At 43.6% G+C, this 19,423-nt stretch overlaps 1 protein-coding gene across 4 annotated transcripts; it reads right to left on the reverse strand.

Annotated features, from left to right (window-relative positions):
* Positions 1-746: 746 nt before the first annotated feature.
* On the reverse strand, positions 747-19,206 carry LOC127753711 (uncharacterized). Of its 4 annotated transcripts, XM_052279134.1 has the most exons (12): positions 17,067-19,206; positions 13,815-14,123; positions 13,526-13,726; positions 13,114-13,262; positions 12,783-13,016; positions 12,383-12,666; positions 12,085-12,168; positions 11,735-11,844; positions 11,383-11,499; positions 2,457-2,682; positions 2,209-2,360; positions 747-2,083 (listed from the first exon to the last, which is right to left on the reverse strand). In XM_052279134.1, the coding sequence occupies exon 1, from the start codon at positions 19,004-19,006 to the stop codon at positions 17,204-17,206; it is 1,803 nt and encodes a 600-aa protein (XP_052135094.1). In that variant the 5' UTR covers positions 19,007-19,206; the 3' UTR covers positions 747-2,083; positions 2,209-2,360; positions 2,457-2,682; positions 11,383-11,499; positions 11,735-11,844; positions 12,085-12,168; positions 12,383-12,666; positions 12,783-13,016; positions 13,114-13,262; positions 13,526-13,726; positions 13,815-14,123; positions 17,067-17,203. The 4 variants fall into 4 exon arrangements, with proteins under 4 accessions (XP_052135094.1, XP_052135095.1, XP_052135093.1 ...); XM_052279135.1 differs by lacking the exon at positions 2,457-2,682 and having other exon boundaries at positions 13,942-14,123; XM_052279133.1 differs by lacking the exons at positions 2,457-2,682; positions 13,815-14,123.
* Between the last annotated feature and the right edge of the window lie 217 nt (positions 19,207-19,423).

Genomic DNA, 19,423 nt, shown 5'->3' on the forward strand with positions numbered 1-19,423 from the left:
TTTTTGGTGTATTATGAACCAGGCATTTCAAAATTATTCCGTTGACAAAGCCAATCGAATTTTCTTATCTCTTCATGCATGCATGAAAGAAATTTTACGAACCCATGGTAACAACTCATATGATGTTCCACACATTAGAAAAGAGCTGCTTCAAAGGCAAGGACGTCTTCCGTTGCAACTGACGTGCAATACTGAGGTGGTAAATGATGCTAAACTTTATCTCAGGTACTTGTCGTTCTCTTAGGTTGATTTGTGTATTGGTAGCATTTCTCTTGATCACTTATTACCAATGTCTTTTCTCTACAGGCGAGGAGGGGGAGAATCAGTGAGAGAAGAGTGATAGAGGGAAAAAAATGTGCTCAAGTCATCTTCATGTGTAATTTATTCTAAGAGTAATTTATTCTTGATTAGACTTAAGTGATTTACTCTAGCTAAACTGAATATTCTTCTAGCTTAACATATTGTGCTACTCTACACTGTACTCCCTGATACTCAGTGAATTTTGAGCTCAGTGACTTCCCAATTTTACTCATGTGCTGATCATTTATTCATCGCCAAAATTGTGCTTCGGATTGTTTTTTTGGTAATTTTATTCACAGGCATTTCCTTTTTTTTGAAAGGAATTATTCAGTCATTTCGAGCGTTCTTTTCATGCATTGAACCAAATGACATTTGCATCAGAGAAGTGAAACAGTGATGCAGAGATTCACATTTTCATAAAACAATTTGCATCAGAGTCAGTGATGCAGGTCTTCAAATTCTCAGCCATTATTCATTTGACATTATTCAGACATTACAGACATCTTACATCTTACAGCAAGTGGAAGAGTATTTGATTTCTTCCAATTGACATTATACAGACATTACAGACATAATTCTAATTTGCCATACAAACAGAGAACTCCTTAAATTGTCATACTCCATGCTTTTTCTGAAAAACAAGGTGAAAAAGCTTTGGACTACTTTAGTAATTTGAGCTAGCCAAGCTAACTTATGCTAATTACTTCCTCATTCGACTCATTTAACTGGCTGATTTCTCATGTACTCTGAGCACAAGGACAGATTCAGAGTTGGGAGTTGAGAGTAAAGGCAACCTCTGAAACTGGTTATGTCTGAAAAACTGAATTAGTTGCAGTAGAGGGTTAGCTGAATAAATCCTGCCCACTTCTTCTAAATTCTTCAATTAGATATGCAGTACTCCATCAGCTAGCAACAACAAACGCAGAAGCAGAAGGAGATGAGAAGCCCTGCTTGGTCTCCTGTTGAACGGCAAGAACGACGATGTCATATCTACAATACTGCTCGGTCTCCAGCCGAGCGGCAAGAACAACAATGGCGGCAGCAGCAATGGCCCCGCCGCCCGGCTCCCTCTGCGCCTTGCTGCCCCTCCCCTAGCATGCAGTGCCGCATGGTTGCTGCCGGCCACCCGCTCGCTCCTCCCTGCACGCCTCGCCGCCCCATGCCACCGCTCGCTCCCTGCACGCCTCGCCGCCCCGCGCCACCACTTCGAGCCCCCACTCTTGCTTGCTCCACCGCTTGGGGTGGGTTCACCCCGGATTGGAGTACGGTGGCAGTGCGAAGGAGGCGGCGGCGGCGGCGGCGAGTCCAATCGCGTGGAGGCCGAGGTGGCGGCGCGATAGTGGTGAGACGGAGGGCAAAGACGGAAATTAGCCAACGTGATGAGGAGGGTTGAACTAGTAGCGTCAAATAAAAAAAACAGTCTCAGAATGAACTAGAGCGTCAACTAAAAAAATGGAGGTAGTATATAAATATGTTCAGATCTGGGTCTTGACTTTACAAATGCAATTAGAGTTATTTGGGTATCCAATTTTTTATGTTTTCAGCACATCTACTAAAAAAAGGTTACCTAATGATTTATCTATGATCATGAAACTGAAACACATCACATAATTTAACTGTAGAAGGAACTACCAAGTTTTATGGGGTTAATCAAAGTTCATGTAAGTTTCTCAAATAGAAATGCTTGATATGGGATGTTTTCAAAAGCTTAGATATGTAGTGGGGAGAAGATAAACACCTAAAATATAGCCAAGGACCAATATATTTTGATTCCATCCTTCACCTGAAAAACATGGCAGAAGTAAATGATACATGTACACCATTAGAGACTGCAGGTTGCAAAGTCAAGGTTTTAATGTAGCAGTGAATTAACTTGCAGTCTAGGACAGGGATCATCAGACAGCTCACCATGGCTTGTGCAAGCAACAAATTCAGGACTGGAATCAATGACTTGTTACCACCACAATTACCGGAAGTGCAGCTTCAGCACATAAGTGGGCTAGGATAAGATGATGGAGAATATAACTAAGAGCAGAAACATCAGATGATGTAAAAACTCACTGCAAATCAATAAATAATGTTGCTTAGTGCCTGAATATTGCATCATACCGTTTACACCCAAATTTGGCACCTAGGAGTAAAATAGGAAAAACTACCAAAGTTTGGAAGTCTGCATGTTTCCTCCGAGTGGGCCGGTCTGACCGCCATGTGTTGGCCGGTCAGACCGCCGGTTGAGGGACGGTCAGACCGGCGGTGTGTGGCCGGTCTGACCGGCAAGTCCGAGTACGGGTCTGTTTTACCGGGTCTCGAAGTTTCCTTGCTCGGGAAGGTATGTTTCGGGTTTCCTTTGGATTCTATCCCAAGTTGGACGTGGAGGAGGGCCTGTAGAGGGCAAGACCAACCCCTATATAAGAGACATGGCCGGTTCAATTCTAACAAACTAATCTACAATCAATCAATCGAATCGTTTTTCATATTGCTTTTAGTTTTCTTTTAGTTTGTCCATCTTTGTCGATTTGCGCCGTAAATCGTCCGCCGCCACTGCGAGAGTGCGACACCTCTTTGTAGGTTTGTCCTGAAAACCTTCCGTTTTGCCCACGAGACGGGTAGTTATCTAGAAATCGGCTTCGCTAGCCGGTTTAGTTATCAGAACCCATCTTGGTCTAGTTTTTGCTAGATTGAGGTGGTTGGCGACTCTAGGATCACCGCAAGGCGTTAGGTGCTGCGATCGTGGTTGTCAACTTGTCACAAAAAGTTGCCAACACGATTTTTGGCGATTCCGCTAGGGACACCCGCTCAACATCAACTCAACTTCGACTTCGCCATGACGAAGCCGCCGCCATCCAAGACGGAGGTGGAGCCGGCCAATGGGATACCAATCACATTGGATGATTTCGAAGGGGAAGATCACAAGTCCATGGAGGAATACATTAAGGAGATCACACAGGAGGCGCTAATGAGGGCGTGCACTAGGACTCGTCAAGGCGTGATCATCAAGCCCGGGCCGCGTCCTAAGTTTACTTCCAATGTGGTAAGCAATGAACAGGTAACACAATCTATCCAACAACAAATTGCATCTACAATAGATTCATCTATGGTTACTTTTAAAAATAAGTTAGATGCATCTATTGAGAATCAATTTGAAGGATTTTTTAGGACTAGATTCGGCCCTCTCATGGCCGATTTTATGTTCAAAGATAAAGCCTCTACCAGTGCTAGCCAAGCCCCTATAGATCAGATAAATAGTAGAACCGATGGGGCAAGAACACAACAACACGGTGAGGGGTGGGCGGCGCACAGCCTGTCCGACCGGGCCTGATGGCCGGTCAGACCGCGACTTCGCCGTCGGTCAGACCGGCCTAACGGCCGGTCAGACCGGGTATTACCCTGGCGGTCAAACCGGGACTCAGGCCGGTCTGACCGTGCCTCTGGATGTCGGTCAAACCGGGCCCTGGACCTGTCAGACCGACGCAATCGTCCCAATTCAGGGGGTAGATCCAATGACAAATAATGCTTATTTGTATCATCTTAGAACATTTAATCCCCCTGTATCTACTGCTACTACTAATCCCCAAGTTCCCCCACATGTTCCTAATGCTTATAGTGATGTTTCTAGGGGTATCCTCCCGATACTAGGCAAGGCCAATATAATCATATTGCGCCGCAAGCACAACCTATTAGGCCACCAAATCCACCACAAAATCAACAAAGGCCTGATAATATGGAGGAATTGATTAGTGGGATTATTAGGGATAAATTCGGGATTGAAGCTAGGAATCGTGCTAAGGTTTACCAAAAGCCATATCCTTATTACTATGATAATGTGCCATATCCTCGTGGTTATAGGGTTCCCGAATTTACCAAATTTAGTGGTGAGAATAGTAGGACCACATGGGAACATGCAGGTCAATTCTTAGCGCAATGTGGAGAGGCTAATAGTGATACTTTTAAATTGCGCTTATTTTCTTTATCTTTGTCCGGTACTGCTTTTACATGGTTTACTTCTTTACCGGCATATTCTATTCATACTTGGGCTCAATTAGAACAAAGATTTCATGATTATTTCTATACTGGTGAAACTGAGCTTAGGTTATCTGATTTAACATCAGTTAAGCAAAAGTATAATGAATCTGTCATTGATTATGTTAAGAGATTTAGAGATGTTAGAAACCGATGTTATAGCTTGAATATAACTGATAGAGATTTGGCTGATCTTGCTTTTAATGGTTTAATTGCTCCTATTAAAGAAAGATTAGATGGCCAACAATTTCTTGATGTTAGTCAACTCATGCAAAAGGCTCTGGCTCAGGAAAGCCGGGTTAAAGATAATAAAAAATTTGTTAGACCATATGAGAAGAAGCCTAATGTTAATTTGATTGATTACCCTGAAGCTAGTGATAGTGAAGGTGAAGGTGATCATGATATATATGTTGCTGAGTGGTCATGGACTAACAAAAACAAGCCTTTTGTTTGTTCTAATCTAATGCCGACTCCTCGTAAAGATCGGCAAAATGAGGTTAAGTATAGTTTTGATGTGGCCAAGTGTGATAAAATCTTTGATTATCTTTTGCAAGAAAAACAAATTAGATTACCTAAAGGCCATATCATACCATCTCAAGAAGAATTGAAGCGTCGAGCTTATTGTAAATGGCATGATTCTCACTCTCATTCTACTAATGATTGCAATGTGTTTCGACGACAGGTTCAATCGGCCATAGATGAAGGACGATTGAAGTTCACCGATGGTTCCAAGATGAAGCTTGATCATGATCCTTTTCTGGTGAACACAATTAATTTTGATGATAAGAAGGTATTGATTCGGCCGGAGCAAGCCGAATCAACTAAGGGAAAAGGAGTGATCATTGGAAAGCCTAGACCCAAGATGATGGTGCCAAAGAATCCGGAGGTTGGTGTGTGGAAGGAGAATAGGAGCGAAGCTTCAACTTCTAAAGCCCCTAAGAAGACTAAAGTGACCTTCCATATGAGAAGCAAGGTGGTGAGAAAGCTTGCAACAAGGGGAAAAGACCAAGATCACCTCCTAGGGAGCGATTTGGTCATTCACCAAGACAGTCGGAATCACCTCAATATCATTGTTCTCAAAACATGTCATGAGGTCCTTATCCAATGCCGCCGCCAGGTTATCCTTATCCTTACTATATGCCATGGGGGGCAACACCGCCAATGTTCAATCATATGCCTCTAATGCAATTCAACCAAGGTTGGGAGGACCAAGGAGGCCAATTCATGAGCGGTTGTCTTCACCAAACAATGGTCGATTTTATGGTAAGAATCGGGCCAATGAAGAAAAGAGAGAAGGAAAGCGTGTTAAGGTGGAGGCAAGGACTTTGGAAGTGATTACTATAAAAGTGGGGTCTCATGATGTGCCAATACCTTCTGGAGATGAAGTTGGAGAGTCCTCAAGCAACAAACCCGAAGCCGGTACCAGCTCATCGCAGTCGGCCGGTTTGACCAGGCCTTCTGGCCGGTCTGACCGCAGCCATACGGCTGGTCTGACCAGGCCATCAGGCCGGTCTGACCGCCGATCCAAAGACGGTCCGACCGATGCCTCAGGCCGGTCTGACCGCCGACCGAATGTCGGTCTGACCGGCGCATCTGGCCGGTCTGACCGGTGGTCTACGTCCGGTCTGACCGGGCTCCAGCACCGGTTCGACAGGAGATTTGCAAGGAGTAGTGCGGGGGCTTCATCGTTATCAAGTAAACTCAACAGGGGGCATTACATACCTCCTGGAACAGAGCCGAAACCTAGGTGGATGCCTAAGGATTTGACGGCTACTCAAAGGAGAAGGTTGCAACGTCTTCGGGCCCAAGAATTGAGAGAGAAGAGGGCCGAAGAGGAAAGAGATAGGAGATTTAATGAGTTGCGACCACTACCGGGCGTAAATCCGTAGAGAAGGAAGAACCGGTTGTTGTAGAGGAGAAAGAAGAACAATCAGTTGCTAAAGATGAGTTATCTCCAAAGGAAGACATGGATATCAACATGGTGTGTATGTTGCCTATGGAGTTTTGTGCTATGGATGAAGCCGAGGTTGCTCAATTTTCACTAGGTCCTAAAGATGCGGTTTTTGAGAAGCCCGATGGGTCAAACCGTCATATGAAGCCTCTCTCAAAGGTCATGTTGATGGAAAGCCGGTCTCTAGGATGCTAGTGGATGGAGGTGCTGCCGTGAACTTGATGCCGTATTCATTGTTCAAGAAGTTGGGGCGTGGGGATGATGAGTTGAAGAAGACCAACATGATTCTCAATGGCTTCAATGGTGAACCAACGGAGGCGAAAGGTATCTTTTCGGCGGAGCTTACCGTGGGAAACAAGACGCTACCGACCGCTTTCTTCATCATCGATGTGCAAGGTAACTACAATGTTATTTCGGTCGTTGTTGGATCCATGCCAATTGTTGTGTGCCTTCTACCTTGCATCAATGTTTAATTCAATGGGACGGCGATGATGTTGAGATTGTTAAAGCGGATACATTGCCCGAGGTTGCAATGGCCGATGCTACGTTTGAGTGGCGTCATGGGAATATTCAATGCTTATCGGGGAAGGATCTTTCTAGCTATGATTTCATTAGTATGTCCGATGGCAAATTTGTACCTATCTCTGTAAAGCCGGCTAGTGTAGCATGGCTAGGCAATATAAATTTGTATAATGAGTAAAGAAGCTAATTTAGAGTGGTTGCAAAAGAGGGTACAAGAATATCGGTCTACAAAGAACGATATTGGTGAAACTATTGAAGATTTTGATAAAGTAGAGAAGCTTGGACAAGGGTTTACATAGGCCGATCCATTGGAAGTAGACATAGGTGATGGAACCAAACCAAGGCTGACTTTTGTAAACAAAAATATAAGAGCCGATTATAAGGTTAAAATAATCGAGCTACTTAAGGAGTATGTGGATTGCTTCGCATGGGAGTATCATGAGATGCCGGGTCTTAGCCGTGAGCTTGTTGAGCATCGGCTTCCAATTAAACCGGGTTTTAGGCCTTATAAACAACCACCTCGTCGTTTTAATCCTTTGCTATATGACCGAGTCAAAGAGGAGATTGATCGGTTGTTGAAGGCGGGGTTTATTAGGCCATGTCTTTATGCGGAGTGGGTTTCTAGCATAGTCCCGGTGGAGAAGAAGGGGAGTGGTAAGATTAGAGTTTGCATAGATTTTAGAGATTTAAATAAAGCTACTTCCAAAGATGAATATCCTATGCCTATAGCCGACATGATGATTAATAATGCCTCGGGTCATAAAGTGATTAGTTTTTTGGATGGTAATGCCAGCTACAATCAAATCTTTATGGCGGAGGAGGATATGTATAAGATGGCTTCTAGTTGCCCGGGATTTGTTGGTTTCTTTGAGTGGGTTGTCATGACTTTTGGATTGAAGAACGCCGGTGCAACATATCAAAGGGCAATGAATTTAATTTTCCATGATTTGCTAGGTATTATCTTAGAAATCTATATTCATGATATTGTTGTCAAATCGGATGGTATGGAGGGACATATAGCCGATTTGAGGTTAGCTTTTGAGAGGATGCGCCGGTATGGTTTGAAGATGAACCCACTTAAATGTGCTTTAAATGTGCTTTTGATGTGTTGGCGGGGAGATTCTTAGGATTCATAGTGCATGAGAGAGGAGTTGAGATTGATCCTAAGAAGATAGAAAAGATTCGTGATTTCAAAGCGCCGACATGCAAGAAGGAAGTCCAAAAGTTGCTAGGTAAGGTGAATTATTTGAGAAGATTTATTTCTAACCTAGCGGGTAAAATCGATGCTTTTGTCCCTATACTTCGCTTGAAAAAGGAAGCCGATTTTACTTGGGGGGCAAAACAACAAGAGGCGTTTGAAGGGTTGAAGAAGTATTTGTCTACTCTACCCGTTGTGCAGGCGCCTAAAGCCGGAAAGCCTTTTCGGTTATATATTACCTCCGAAGACAAAGTCATTGGTGCCGTTTTGACGCAAGAGGAAGATGGCAAGGAGTATATCATTACATATTTGAGTCACCATCTTTTGGATGCCGAAACGAGGTATGTTTTTATAGAGAGACTTTGTCTATGCTTAAACTATGTTTGTACCAAATTGAGGCATTATTTGTTATCTAGTACATGCATAGTTGCTTGTCAAGCCGATGTTATTAAACACATGTTGCAAAGGCCAATTCTAAGAGGGAGAATTGGCAAGTGGGCATATGCTTTGATTGAATATGATTTGGCTTATGAACCGTTGAAGTCTATGAGAGGCCAAATTGTTTGTGATTTTATAGTAGACCATCATGTAGATATTATTGTTGAAGTTATACCTTGGAAGATTTATTTTGATGGTTCTTCTTGCAAAGAGGGTCAGGTATAGGGGTAGTTTTGTTTTCACCTAATGGCATGTGTTATGAGGCATCGGTCGTCTGGAATATTATTGTAAAAATAATCAAGCCGAATATGATGCTTTATTATTCGGCTTACAAGTGATGGAGATGATTGGAGCTAAGCACGTGGAAGCATTTGGTGATTCGGAATTGGTGGTGCAACAAGTTACCGAAGTCTACAAATGATTGGACGGATCACTAAATAGGTATCTTGACTCATGTTTGGATATTATTGCCAATTTTGATAATTTTGCTATTAGACATATTGCTAGGCATGATAATTCTAGAGCAAATGATTTGGCACAACAAGCATCTGGCTATAATGTGAAGAAGGGATTATTTCTAGTATTAGAAGAGCCGGTGCTTGATTTCAAACCTTTGTGCGAAAGTGGCAAAATAGCAGACCAGGGGCGGTCTGACTGGCATTGCTCGGCCCATCAGACCAGCGGCATGCGACCGGTCAGACCGCCCCTGGTCACCGGTTTGACCGGCCGCCACGGGCGGTCTGACCGGCCCTTATGGCTGGTCTGACTGGTTCTGGACATAGCGCTGGGGGGCACGCCGCAATTGATTTAAAGGCCGAATTAATTGTAAATTCGGATATTTGTGCCCAGGAAACAGAAGAAGATTGGAGAATTCCTTTGATTCGATATTTGAAGGATCCTACACTTAAGGTTGATCGGAAAATTCGGCGGCAAGCGTTCAAATACACATTGCTTGATGGAGATTTATATTGCCGAAATATAGATGGAGTCTTATTGAAGTGCTTAGATGAAGATCAATCTAAAGTGGCTATGGGAGAGGTGCATGAAGGAATTTGTGGAACTCATCAATCGGCCCACAAGATGAATTGGTTACTTAGGAGAGCAGGGTTCTATTGGCCGAGGATGATTGAAGATTGTTTCAAATATTATAGGGGATGCGAAGCTTGTCAGCGGTTCGGCAATGTTCAATTGGCGCCCGCCGCCGTGTTGAACCCTATCATCAAATCATGGCTATTCCGAGGTTGGGCTTTGGATTTCATTGGTCAAATTTATCCTTCGTCATCAAAGGGACATAGGTTCGTGCTAGTTGCTACGGATTACTTCACCAAGTGGGCCGAAGCCGCTTAAGAATATGACTCATACGGAGGTAATTGACTTTATTTTGAAGCATATTATCCATAGATTCGGTATTCCGCAAACATTAACTACGGATCAAGGTGCTTCTTTTATGTCTAAGGAAGTGAAGAGTTTTGCCGAATCTTATGGTGTTAAATTGTTGAGTTCTCCTTACTACGCTTAGGCTAATGGACAAGCCGAGTCGAGTAATAAGACGTTGTTGAAGCTAGTAAAAAAGAAGATTGAGAGACACCCAAAGAGGTGGCATGAGGTGCTTTCTGAAGCATTGTGGGCGCATAGGTTATCTAAACATGGTGCCACTAAAGTCACTCCTTTTGAGTTGGTTTATGGTCAAGAAGCCGTTTTACCGGTTGAGGTAAATCTAGGTTCTCTTCGTTACATCAAACAAGATGATCTATCAAGTGAAGATTACAAGACATTGATGGGAGACAACCTTGATGAAGTCATCGACAAGCGCTTGAAGACTTTGGAAGAGATAGAGAAAGAAAAGAAGAGGGTGGCCAAGGCGTACAACAAAAGGGTGAAAGCAAAGTTGTTTCAAGTTGGAGACTTGGTTTGGAAGACAATTTTGCCTTTGGGTACTCGATCCAGGGAGTTCGGTAAGTGGTCTTCTAGTTGGGAAGGTCTTTATCGAGTATGCGGCATTGTTCGAGGGAACGCATATTTTTTGGAGACACTTCAAGGGGAGCGTTTTTAGCGAGCAATCAATGGGAAATACTTGAATAAATACTTCCCGAGTGTTCGGCAAGACGCTTAAGAGGTGCTATGGCCGGTAATTGGATTATTGCCCTAAGACCAAACATATTCTATGCTTTTAGATTCACGTTGTTCATCAAAAAGGCAGGGGGGCATGTGTTTACACCCAAATTTGGCACCTAGGAGTAAAATAGGAAAAATTGCCAAAGTTTGGAAGTCTGCCGGTTTCCTCCGAGTGGACCGGTCTGACCGCCGTGTGTTGGCCGGTCAAACCGCCGGTTGAGGACCGGTCTGACCGGCAAGTCCAAGTCCGGGTCTGTTTTGCCGGGTCTCGAAGTTTCCTTGCTCGGGAAGGTATGTTTCGGGTTTCCTTTGGATTCTATCCCAAGTTGGACGTGTAGAGGGCAAGACCAACCCCTATATAAGGGACATGGCCGATTCAATTGTAACAAACCAATCTACAATCAATCAATCGAATCGTTTTTCATATTGCTTTTAGTTCTCTTAGTTTGTCCATCTTTGTCGATTTGCGCCATAAATCATCCGCCGCCACTGCGAGAGTGCGACACCTCTTTGTAGGTTTGTCCTAAAAACCTTCCGTTTTGCCCACGAGACGGGTAGTTATCTAGATATCGGCTTCGCTAGCCGGTTTAGTTATCAAAACCCATCTTGGTCTAGTTTTTGCTAGATTGAGGTGGTTGGCGACTGTAGGATCACCACAAGGCGTTAGGTGCTGCGATCGTGGTTGTCAACTTGTCACAAAAAGTTGCCAACACATACATCAGACAATCAGATACTTGGGAGCAATAACATGTACATTGGCTGGTTGTATGAAAGGATGCATACAAAGTTAATTTGTAGATTGTTAAAACAAACTAAAGTGATAAATTAGGGAACCAACCTATATCTCCATGGGTATCCAAAATCTGTCTACATCAGTGGCCTGATTCAGGCATAGCAGCATAGTCAGGGTGAGGGACTGAAATGTGCGATCGTTGATGTCTTGAACGACCATGTCCTAGTGAAAAACATGAAGAAATTTGCACATCCATTGGATAAACCTTTTTTTCCAGATTCAATCACCACAACTATTTACAAATTATTAGAACTTAGTAACTATCATATTTGCAAATACATGAATGATGCATGAGTTAAAGCTTGTTTATGAAATGTTATTGCTACGATTAGGAAATGCAAAAGATGAATTCAGACAGAAGGAAAACAAGGTAGGTTGAGCTCTACAGAACACATACCAAAGAATGTTATCTGCTTTAGTGAAAAACCCCTTTGTTCTCTCACCGAGGAAGGATATCTGCTTTAAAAGAATTCTTCTGCTTTCTCCCAAATTAATGTAAGAAATCCTCTATATATTAAAGAAATAAGGAGAATTAGTACGGGTTGCAAGTAATACAATCATTTTCTGAAGAAACTAAAGCAGTACTCAATGTAAGTATAAGATTTACCAATAGTGGTTCTTTCTCTAGGATGGCACAAAGCATAAAATAATTTGGTGAAAACTTTTCATCTTGTTCCTGTGGCAAATTGCTTTTTGAAAAGAGGGGGAAATTGTTATGAGATGAGGAGCAACACATAATATACTGACCTTTCAGACTGACTGCTTGTTTCAGGTGCTTGCAATATGGCATCCACCGATGTGGAGGACGGTATTTGAGGACTGACATGGTTGCTGGATGAATTACGAAAGGCTTATCAACATAATATAAATGGAATTAATCGTGGTGCCTAGCCTATTGCCGCAATTGATTGTGGAAGTTACTAATGTAATTGCTTGTGATTAAGACGAAACAGAAAAGGAAGAGGAACGGATTGGAGAGGATCAAAGGGGATTCGGGTGTTGATTTACTGGGGATTAATTAGGGAGGGGACTGAAGGATTCTCACCTGAGGGTAGTTGAAGCTGGATGAGGTGAGCCGAACAGCCAGATCCGCTCGGCTGCAGCCGCCGCCATCCTAAAGCACGCGACTGTCCCGCGTCGCAACAGCAGCCGGTGACGCATGGACCGGAAGGTGGCGGCGTCTGGTGTCTGCGGACGATGCTGCTGGCGTCGTCTCGAATCGCCTATCTACGAATCACTCGATGACAGTTTGATCCGATGGCATGGCACTTGAGCAGACGGATTGATCGGACGGCTGAAGAACACTGATGACGTGGATGAACCTGGAGGCTGCTTTATAGGAAGGAGTTAATGCTTGTAGTGGGTATATAGGAAGAAATGATTAGTAGTAGTGGTGGTACTGGTAGTATATATGCTATTTACAAAGAAAGAAAGAATACTACAACCTTGAGAACATGAAGAATAAAGTAGGTCATGGTCAGCGTTAGCGTGTAGTAAAGCGTAAGGAGGGAAGGAGCTTCACGGTGTTATAAAGTGACCCAACTGAAACCGTTGTACAGTAAGCTTGAAAAACAGAAGCTGCCAGTCTTGAGGATACTACACGTAGTGGACCAATTTCTCAGCAAAAGTGGCAACATGCCCACGATTCTTGACAGCATTTTTAACACGTTAAGCACCACCTGCTAACAACAAACACCACCAAATAAATAACTAGGAGTTTGTATTTATTTTGTCGTCAGGGATCAAACTTTGTCAAAAACAGGCTCACAGCCTCACCTTGCACACCACATCAATCATTTTCATCAAACAGAATAAGAGATCTGGTGTCAATCCACAAATATTGTAGTCCATCATCTCTACTTGGAGTAATATAGATATATCTACAAGCAGAGAAAAGAAAACCGCACCAAACTTGCCAAGACAACCTGCAATTAGCAGAAAGGTGATCATCAATCTCAAACTATTGTGCGCGCATTATGCATGAACAAGCTTTGTAGCTCTTATTTTGAATTATAAACCATTACAAGTTGCTTCATCGATACAAACATATTTGTGAGCTACCACATCAATCAATTGATCATAGAAGAAACCTTTGAGTGCAATCATCCAATCAGATCAATGCAACAGATGGTAGTCTTAATTTTTAAGGATGGTTTTGCATTCAGAAGATTGACAATTGTGAACTAACCAGCCTCTGTCGATATTGTTGTATTTCTGTTGCAAACGCGTACTGGCCTTTATTTCCATAAAGCTCTCCTTGTACTTTGGCTCATTTATTTCAAGAAGTTTGTCGTTATGGTATTCAGAGAAAATGGAATCGCTGACAGCGTCATCAGAACTATAGCCGTCAGCAATCAATGAAAGATGAATACATTTGAGTCACCAGCCTCTGCAAGGAGCAAGATCGAAAATTATGTACTCTTATGCTATCAGATTGAATAGAATATGAAATGCTTGGTGATTTTACTTATGAGGACCTTTACTCTTTAACAAATTGCTCTAGCCCCGACAACTCTGTATCAACAAGTAGCAGAACATACAAAGATAACAAATTTAGGAAATTTGCACAAAGACAATAAATGTAGCATTTCCTCAGCCTTTTACCATATGACCACAAACTTGTTTGTGCCAAGCTTGGCCCAGGACGTCTTCAGGTCATTGAAATTATTCAGTTTGGACCATTCACCAGCAGTACTTAGTTGTACTGCTGGTGACAATTTCTACTGCATCGTTTTCACTGTAGTAATACCAAGCAGATGGTCCAGATATGCTCCTGGTGCACAAAACTGTTCATCATAATACATGCAAAAATATTGGCAGATTAGCAGTTACTTTCTTTTTGAAACTTTGGGTGTTATATAGACAATCAAGCAGCAGGCATCATCTACTACTACCTAAAGATGTTATTGCTAATCTGGTCACTACTAGATGAAATTAATGCATCGGCATCAGAATAGAAATTGTGAAACCAGAGGCAAAGCTAACTGGTAACTGAATGATTTCCTTTCTGTACTTAGACCATTGGAGAGCATAGGGTTCAGAGTTCTCTTGTTTCAGGAATCAGGACAAAAGCCATAAAAAGAAAGAAAGTTATCTCATCTCAGTGTCACCTTCCATTCAGAATTGCAAACATTGATGTTGCATCACATTCAGTATTTGTGCGTGCATATGTGAGCGTGGCTACATATCAATACAAAGCAGTAGTCCTGAAAGTTTCTGAACAAACAAAAACTCCTTTGCCCAAGTAGCGTGTGGATGGCTATCCCATTTCATTCTTCATATACCCTCTAGATGGTGCTGATATTTCTTAATTTTAAGATACTGAACATATAATGCTGCATCTGACAAAATCCATTTTGCAGATGTATAGGCAGATATAGATGTTAAAATATGTAGGTGTTGAACTAAATCCACTACAATTTTCTTAAACTGATAAAGTCAACACAGCTTTGAGATGGGCAAGCCCAGCAAAAAGGCGCTCTGCACCTTTGTACACCTGCAATGGCACAACTACCTGACTAGATACTTTTGATTTCAGCGTTAAATGTTTGCTTAAAATGGTATATTCTCCTATTATTATTTCAGACAATAAGGTTTATTTTTCTTGCATAGTTACATAGCTACTGTTTGTAACATGGTATTATCGGCATAATTATAAGTAAAAGCTAACCTGAATAAGTAAGAACTACTGGTAGTTGGTAGATTGGCAGATAACATAACACTTGCACAATGCTACACAAATACTTGACCGGTGTTTCCCAATTTCTGATCTGAAATTCTGAATAATAATGCAAATTTCAGTTGCAACTAGCTAAAGAAAAGATAAACCTAAGATCGCAGAAAAAGAAGCATTAGAAGATAGAACTTAGGAAATACCCAAATCTGAGATCCATAAACTAGATGCACCAGTTATTCTGCTTGATGCAGATAAACATTACTTCTTGACACATAAGTATGTACTACCATGTAATGAAGTGATGATGGAGCTGGTCAAAACAAAAAAAAAAAAAAGTAAACTATGAACACGTACTATAAAGCCAAATACCCAAATCTGAGATCCATAAACTAGATGCACCAGTTATTCTGCTTGATGCAGATAAACATTACTTCTTGACACATAAGTACGTACTACCATGTAACGAAGTGATGACGGAGCTGGTCAAAAGTCAAAACAAAAAGTACTATAAAGCCATCTGTTGGTTGTATGTACTACCATGTAATTAATTTCTGGATAAGCATGAATATAATTGGGATATGGAGGTATGCATGACATTGTATCAGCTTTGATATATGCAGAGACATGCAGTTTTGACAAAGCAACATTTGAAGACGAATGCAGAAATTTTGATAGAATGAACATTACTTCCATATTATCAGTCCCTGCATAGGTGTTTCAGAGTGAGGTTATAACTCACAAAAATGAGGGAATAGAAAGATAGGCAAGATACAATTTATTCCTCATTTAGCAGAAAAGAAAGATCCTCTAACTACAAATTGGGGAAGAAGAATCCCAAGCATTCAGAATTTCAGACATTTGGATTTAGAGCACCAGATGAAAGAACAAATTTTTAAACTATATTCGAGATTAAAGTGAAGCACTTTTGAGTCTAAACAAAGCATAACCAGCAAGAATCTTAAGAACCTGACTGCAAGAAGGCCAAGGCCTAGGCATCAGATATAATAAAGAAAGAGAGATAAAGCACAACTAATAATTGTTTATCTTGCCAGCAGGGATCAAAACTTTGTTGAAACAGGTGCTCAGCTTGCACCACATCAATCATTCTCATCGCACATAATAATAGATGCTTGGTGTTAATCCACCAACATTGTAGTTCAGCACCACATCTAGGAATAATACAAGCAGAGAGAAAATCCGCACCACCTTAGCAGAAATGTGACCATCAATCGCAAACTATTGCGCACGCATTTTGCATGCCCAAGTTTTGTAGCTTTTATTTGCATTATAAACCATTATCATTTAGTACAATGGTACTAACATATTTGTAAGCAGCCACAGGAATCAATAGAAACAAAAGAAATCTGGTGTATAATCATCTATTGTTCCAGAAATAATAAGAACAAGAAGAAAATTGTTTCCTTCAGGAACAATTATTTCGAGGTTTTCAGGTGTGGCCTACTTTAGGATAGCGACGGGTTATTCTTAATCTAGAACTACTAAAATTCGAACCTCATAACAGCTCTACAATCTACAGAGAACATGTAGCTCTCTGTTAAAAAGTTGAAATGAAATAAGCACCTTCTAGGTTTCAAGCAGACAGGAAGCAGAAACGAAACCAAGTTGTTCAAACATGTATGACCATAAAACATTTATATTGCACACTAAAGGGTGATCCATGAATATGTCAGCAACAGAGTCATATAAACTTCCTAGAAAAGTTTGCCATTTAACTTCAAAGTTTATTGCAGCAATACCCTAAATGGACATCTAAGCTATCTGTCAATAGTTTTTTTTTCCTAGAACGCCTAATCGCCTATCAATAGTACTTTTTAAAGTAATTCTTTATTGGCATTCATAAGAATATTCCTAAACTAGTTTTTTAAGGATATGAATGACTATCAGGAACAAATAATATACAATTTAAACTGACATGTAAAGATCACAGTTAAGTCCAAGCATTTCATTCATGGATATATATGTACATAGATGACAATGTTGCTTTGTGGAGATTGTAAAAGAGACATTTGCGGCTCAAGCCAAGAATACTAACCAAATCGGAATCTTCCCTCTGACTTGATGTTGTAGACTTTCTAAGGGTAGTGCCAAAGCCACGGCGAGCGATCCGCTCGGTGGGCCTCCGGTGAGTACAGGTGTACCACACCGTCCATATACTGCATCCTCCCAATGTCATGACAAGGGTACATCATAGTATCCATCAAGTATAAGCTCAACATCTCTAAAGCTTAATGTATCATCCAAAAAATAGATGCTGGACTGTCTATCACTAAAGCCTGTCTCCATCGCAACCGAGCAGCCACGGGCCAAGAAGAGTAGTCGGCCAGTCAAAACAGGACACCTCCGCCATGTTGCTCCAACTAAGTCAGGCCCCAAGGCGTGCTGACCCTCCAGACTAAAGATCTCAAACCAGGTGGTATGCTGTCCAGGGTTTGCATACCTCCGGACCATAAGAAGCTGTTCTCTAGAAACCATAAGATATCGCGCAACGATACGCTCCGTAGGATCACGTTGTGCCATTTGCTGTGCCTCTGCGTAAAACACATATCTCACCAAGCGCACGTGAAATGAATCATCACTAGAGCGAACCGGGCCTCCATCATCGCCATACTCGGGCACTAAAGCAACTAGCTCTTCGTGTCCATGCAGTAGATAAAATCCATCATGTAAGTCACTGCTAAAGTAAATCAAGTCCTCAATTGGTTCACGTGGTCTCCAATTATCCAATACCGGTGGCACCCACTGGCCTATACCTGGCCTCCAAAAGGCAATGGGGTAGTCACCAGTTATAATGGCAGCTGCCATGTAGCTGCTGGAGACATCATCTGCGGGACAAGTGTTGAGTGCTATAGCATGAACTAGCATGTGGGGCAAGCGCTGGTGCTGGAAATGATCTGGTAAATCTATCAGGTGCATGGCATCAAATCTCAGGAGCACATTCGCTCTAACCTGATCGAGTGCTGCGGCAACCCAGCTACCAGAGAACGAGCTCACCAAACGTGCAGAGCGGGAAAAATCTGGAAACCCTCTCACCATCCTGGTAGTACCATCCACCAAACTGAGCATAGCAGGTTTATCGGCGGTAGTCATCATGAACAACTGAGGCAGAACGAAGGGGTACTCCAGCGAGGCGTGGTACCAGTTGACGCACATCACAGAACAGTGGGAGTAATCTGCCAGCAAGGGGAGACGAATGAGAATCTCACTGATCACATCGTAGGGTAGTTCCGCCCACGGCGGCGACCCCGCCGCTGCCTGCTTCGCCTCGGCGATAGAGATGAGGCGGCGGAGAACCACGCGGAGCATGCGCAGCGCCTCCTGCTCCGCGTCCTCCTCTACCTCCTCCGGCCTCGCATGAGAGAGGAGGCGGTCGAGCAGCTTCCGCGCCATGTGCAGCGCCTCCACCTCCGCCTCATCCGTTGGGGCCTCATCCGCCTCGGCGTGAGAGAGGAGGTCGACGACCTCGCGGGCCAACCGCAGCGTCGTTTCCTTCGCCTCCTCCCCATCCACCGCCTCCACCTCCGCCCCCTGCCCCTCCGCGTGAGCGACGAGGCGTCTGAGGATCTCCGCCCACGGACGCCGCGGCGCAGCATCCGCGCCCGCCTCCTCCCCATCCACCGCCTCCGCCTCCTGCCCCTCCACGTGAGCGACGAGGCGTCTGAGGATCTCCGCCCACGGACGCGGCGGCGCCGCATCCGCACCCGCGCCCGCGTCGGAGAGGGAAGGGTCGAGCGCGCCCTGGGCCATGCGCGCGACCCTCGGCAACGGCCCCCACGCCTTCGCCATCTCCATCGCCTCCGCCTCGGCCTCGGATAGATAAGTCAGCCGCGCCGCCTCCGCCTCCGCCTCCGCCGCCTCCTTCCAGCGCCTGCATACAGCGGCGCAATGAACTCGATCGGCGGCAGAAGGAAGGCGGAGGAGAATCTCTCCGACCACGAGGAGAGGCAGGTCTCCCCATGCCGGTGACGCCGCCATTGGTGGGCGTAGCGGATTCGGAAGGAGGGAGAGCGAGCCCCTGGAAGGGGATGGGGGAGGGGATCGCCGGCGAGGAGAATGGAATGCGGGGAGGGGATCGCGGCGAGGTGGAGGTGGAGGGGATTGCGGCGAGGGGAGGTGAACAAATGGAGGAGAAGGGGGAGAGGCGTGAGATTTTTCTCTCTCTCTAGCTCTCTTTCTGTTTTGGACGGTTACGGGGAGGGGAAGGAAGGTTTCTTAGTCAGCAAGTCAAGGGACTTCTCTTCAACGACGACCAGGTTGACCGTTGACCCTTCACACTCACACCAACGGCGTTAATTCACCGTGCAAAACAAAGATGCTCCCTCTGTCTGTCTAGGGATGAAAACAGAGCGGAAGTCCGCTCCGAAGAAAAATGAATACGAATACCTTTTGGAT

This window comes from Oryza glaberrima, chromosome 11 (assembly GCF_000147395.1).
Source record: "Oryza glaberrima chromosome 11, OglaRS2, whole genome shotgun sequence".
Taxonomy (NCBI): domain Eukaryota; kingdom Viridiplantae; phylum Streptophyta; class Magnoliopsida; order Poales; family Poaceae; genus Oryza; species Oryza glaberrima.

Bases quoted from the DNA above. Each gene is read 5' to 3' on its own strand.
- LOC127753711 (XM_052279133.1), bottom strand. From the start codon at position 19,006: ATGGCGGCGTCACCGGCATGGGGAGACCTGCCTCTCCTCGTGGTCGGA.